At 37.1% G+C, this 5,121-nt stretch overlaps 1 protein-coding gene across 1 annotated transcript; it reads right to left on the bottom strand.

Moving 5' to 3' along the window:
* Positions 2,856 to 4,509, bottom strand: LOC105160903 (probable aquaporin PIP1-5). Its single transcript, XM_011078420.2, has 4 exons — positions 4,051 to 4,509; positions 3,667 to 3,962; positions 3,412 to 3,552; positions 2,856 to 3,245 (listed from the first exon to the last, which is right to left on the bottom strand). Exons 1-4 carry the CDS (start codon positions 4,379 to 4,381, stop codon positions 3,153 to 3,155), a joined length of 861 nt encoding a protein of 286 aa, XP_011076722.1. The 5' UTR covers positions 4,382 to 4,509; the 3' UTR covers positions 2,856 to 3,152.

Below are 5,121 nucleotides of genomic sequence, written 5' to 3'. Positions count from 1 at the left end.
CCAGACTGCCTGCTGAAAAATAATAGGAACTTGCTCGTTGGTTTCTAGATCACCTAGTGCCACGCTTCTGACCTACTGGAAAGACTGTCTCTCTCTCCACTGGTGTGGGAACTCTGAGTGTTGAATTGATGGTCTCCACAATGCACTCTCGAAGTTGCTTATGGAAGAGAAAGTTGCCAGCAGCAGGCACGACTGCAAGGTCGAAAGGTGGAGTGAGGGCATGCAGATCCCCTAATGCTTGCTTGGAGGTGGAACAACAAAGACTACTGCAGTAGGGAGGCAAGTGCTTCCCTCGAAAGGTAGTTGGGATGAATCCAATACCATTGGATAGTTGCACATATTAGCTACACAACAAAATAAGAATTTCAACATTTAAACTTATCTAGACGAATATATGACCATTGGATGGAGTTTTGTCCAGTCTTTTCGAGTATTCCAAGATTCAGTTACTTGTTTACTAGATTTAATTACAATCGAGTCTCTTGGAGTTAATTGGAGAATTTTTACTATGACGTGTTTTAATGTATCAACAACCTGTATGGCGTGTCCTCCCTATTGTATGCTAATCGAGTTTGTTGGTTTTGACTTAATTCTTGGGTCTATCAAGTTAGTAATGCTAATGCAAGTTATGGGCTTTGTTACCTTGCTCGTGTTCCAGTAGGGCTATGCCCGCTGGTATGCCTTGATGGGGCCCATTACCTTATTCTTTGGGCTTAGAGGAAAGGTTCTAGGGGTATCATCAAATAAAAAATTCAAAGTGTTAATTAAATAAATTAATTAAATATTGAGATTTAGAATGATTAATTGGATTAATTAATCTCAAGATGAAGAATTGAACTAGGATTTGATGCGGATTTGAAATTAATTGGTTTGATCAAATAATTACTAATAAAAATCAATATATTTAATTCAAAATGTGGTTAAACCCTAAGGAATCCTCAAAGGACCACAAGGTCCTACCATATAATAAAGACATTCGACTAGGGTTTAGCTAAGGCATGATGGATGCTTACCCACTCCCTTGACTTGAAGTAAGTCACTCCTCTATAAATAGAGGGAGTGTTTGGTATTAGCAAGCTCTTGGCCTTTGGTGTGTCTTCATTTGCTTCTCTACCTCTCCTACTTCTCTTTTCTTCCTCAAGAGTATTTGCTCTTGCATCCTTCTAAAAATTCCCAGAATACTTTGCTTCATATATAGAAGAGTTGTTCTAATTTGACCCTCTTGAGTTTCTAGGAAGACTCAAAGAGACACAAATTGGTACTTTGCATGGACTTGTTAGAGAGAGCATTTTTTTGCTATTGTGCGAACAATCAAGGAATTTTGTTGGAGGTGAGCTTCTTGAAGCTAGGACCCTCAACTCTTTCAAAGAGATGCATTCTCTTTGACTTGCATCAACTAGTTGATGTGCAAGTGCATGAACAATCCAGTTGATATGGGATTCAATCCCGTTTAATATTTTATTTATCCTCTTTCATTGCTTACTTACGTGTCAGGCTTGTATTGATCCTTCACCAACAATCATCAAAATAAGAAAGGATAAAATGCATAAATCCATGTATTTTAAAAAATCTGCAAAAAAAAAACTCTCCTTTTATGAGAATAGATTAAAAGCCCCCCTGTGTTTTATAAAACTCAACATAATTGCCACCTTTCTGTTAAATCCAACTACTGTTATACGTTTGCTTAATATATATTATTTCTTATTTTAATGACTGTTAGATCTTCTTTTATCAAATGTTGATCGTTGATCTAATCATTAATCTCAACCGTTAGATTTTAAAAAGATAAAAGGTTTAGATTCAACAAATTATTACTTATATTATATATAAATAACTTAAAATTTAAAAAATATGTTATTATATATTTAATAAAAAAAACTAACTACCCCACCCCACCCCCTTAGCCCCGCTGCCCCCTACCACCATCTCCATCGTGGGGGCGCAATTTCTTAAAATCTTCCTATCTTTGTAAGTTTTTTGTCAAATTGAGTGAGGTCGGCCTCGTTGGAATCGTCTTGAAAACACGAGTCTGATGGTGGTGGTTTGAGACCCAGATTTGACCGATCGGCAATGAATTGACGGCAAACAAGTTCGACAATCATGACTTAAGCCCAGTCTTTTCGATTGACTAAAACTCAAATTAATGTGAAAATATTCATCTTGAAGAGAGGATTTGAATAGTACTATTGGCTGTCGGAAACTCGTCCGGACGGCGCCGGAAACATGTTTCTAAGTTCAAGTTTTTGGCCAAAAAGGGGCAAATTAGTTTCTTTTTTTTAAAAATTTTTTTAATTAATTTTAATTATATTAATTAAAATATATTTTAGTTAATTAAGAATATTTTAAATAATTTTAATAATTAAATATTTTAGTTAATTAAAAATAATTTTAGATTTATATTAATTAAAATATATTTTAGCTAATTATGAATAATAATAATAATAATAATAATTGTAATTAAATATATATTTAATTAATTAAAAATAATTTTAGATTTAACAATTATAAAATTATTTAAATTTAAATATAATTTAATTTAATATTTAATATTAAATAAATTAAACATAATTTAATATTTCAATTTAAATTATTAAAAAATACAAAATAAAAATAAAAAGGGCATTTTAGTAAAAAAAATACCTAAGAAAAAAGTAAAAACAAACAATTTATACTGGAATACACACACACACACACACACACACATATATATATATATATATATATTCAAATTTTCATTGCTCAGACTAATTGGGCGAATATTATATATAGCCTCTATATGGTTAAGAGCAAAATACGGACAGTGCAGGTGTAATATTCGCATAACTGAGATGGTAGCTATAATTAATTAATGAGCATTGTGCTATAATTTATTTTATTACAACAATCTCTCATTTACAATGACACCAAAGCCAACCTACTCTTCTGTTGAACTTTGATTAAAAAACACTCTTTGACGACAGCATTGCCCCATCACATAATTGGCATCTCACATGGATAAGATTCATATACAGACAACAAAATCACAAGCCAAACAATAGGGAAATAGAAAAATACAACAGAACTTTTCACGTCTTCATCTTCATGAAATGATCATAACAGTATGCTCATGATGAGCAGAAGGGATTGCTTTCATGTAGTGGAATATAGGATAATCACTTGGACTTGAAGGGGATGGCCCTGATCACCACCTGGTGGTATAGAGCTGCAAGTGCTGCCCCGATGAACGGTCCGACCCAGAATATCCACTGCAATAATATCACCATATTCAGATAGTAAGAACTAGTTTTCAAGAGCTATACAACATTTTTTGGCAGATTTCTTTCACCATGTTGATATCTGGTTCTCTTCTTCGGTGATGGTGAAAGTCAAATGAATGGGAAAGTTATGAAATAAGTCAAATTATTAGCTTACATGATCATCCCAGGCATGATCCTTGTTGTAGATGATGGCTGCACCAAGACTCCGTGCAGGGTTAATACCGGTGCCGGTAATAGGGATGGTCGCCAAGTGCACCAAGAACACGGCAAACCCAATAGGCAATGGTGCCAATATCTGAAAATACACATTCAATCACCCCTTCAATCATCAATTCCCATTCTTGAAATGGAATTAACTAGTCTTAGCCAATATATGTCATCAAAAAACTGGAACGAGTGCTATACTTACAGGGACGTGGGAGTCTCTAGCGCTGCGCTTGGCATCAGTAGCAGAGAAGACAGTGTAAACAAGAACAAAAGTACCAACAATTTCGGCACCAAGGCCGTCGCCCTTGGTGTAGCCGTGTGCAACCACGTTGGCACCACCGCCCTTGGTCTGGTAGAGGGTCTTGCCGAACCCCTTCACCACACCAGCCCCGCAGATGGCTCCCAGGCACTGCATCACCATGTAGAACAACGCCCTCGTCAACGACAACTTTCTCGCCAAGAATAGCCCGAACGTCACAGCAGGGTTGATGTGTCCACCTGCATAACATCAAATACGGTTCATCAATCAATGCACAAATACAGTACATGAATCGATCAGTCAAAAACAAACTTAGTTAAAACTCACCTGAAATTCCAGCAGTGCAGTAAACAAGGGCAAAGATCATTCCACCAAACGCCCAAGCAATTCCCTGAATTCCGACTGTCGAACACTTGGAGTCAGACTTGTTAACCCCCATAACAGTCAGAATGCTCACATACAGAAACAGAAAAGTGGCAATGAACTCAGCAATCCCAGCTCTGTAGAAGGACCACGACGTCAGCTCACTGGGCACGAAAAGCGGCTCCGGTGGTGGTTCCGTGTAGTCCTTGTCCTGGCTCTGCGCCGCCGTCCCGATCGGCTGCCTCTCCGAGAACTTGTTGGCACCCAGATTCACATCCTCCTCTTTGCTCTCCATCTCGTAAGCGAGAAAATCAAGAAAATTCAAAGGGCAAGAAAATGGAAGAAGAGTAGAGAAATTTGGCTGTGGTGCTGAGTGATGGAATGGCTAATGCAGTGTGATGAGAGAAGATTTATACAGAGAGATGGTAGGTAGGAGAGGGATGGGGCCTAGAGACTCGCTGTGATGACTTCAACTTCACTGTGATATGACCGACCACTCTATAATAATTCTGGGTTTATATGTTCTGTATTGAGTACTGTGTGATGTGTGTGTGAATATTTCTTGGGTGTGCGTTCCGGAGGAAAACGACGTTTGGTTGTGGTTGAAGGTGGCTGCGTGTTCTTCTGCCATTATCTGGCAAAACGAGGTCCACAGGTTTGTGGATAAATGATTAAATGATTATGAAAATAGAGCGGCGACCACCGCCCGCACTTTAATTAAATGTAATAATTTGGGGGCTTCAAACCTCATAATTATTGAAATAAGATTGATGGTTCAATTCTTCGTATATCCAATATTTATCTACTTTCATGTCTACAATGCTTTCAATTGAGGAAGTTGAAATTACATGATTTTACCGACTATGAGCTTGAATTTCATTAATATATTGAATGTTGCTCTATTATGAACAAGTTGAGAGTCCTTTTTAAAATGGGATATTAAAGGATGGTTTTCTAGTTTTCATTCCCCAAACTGACTACCAGGACTTCGAAGTAGGAGTAATTGCTTCTGATTCTGATGGGCATTTTCTTGCG

This window comes from Sesamum indicum, linkage group LG4 (genome assembly GCF_000512975.1).
Source record: "Sesamum indicum cultivar Zhongzhi No. 13 linkage group LG4, S_indicum_v1.0, whole genome shotgun sequence".
NCBI lineage: Eukaryota > Viridiplantae > Streptophyta > Magnoliopsida > Lamiales > Pedaliaceae > Sesamum > Sesamum indicum.
Note: the sequence above shows the minus strand (reverse complement) of the source record. Positions and strands in the feature narration are given on the sequence as shown.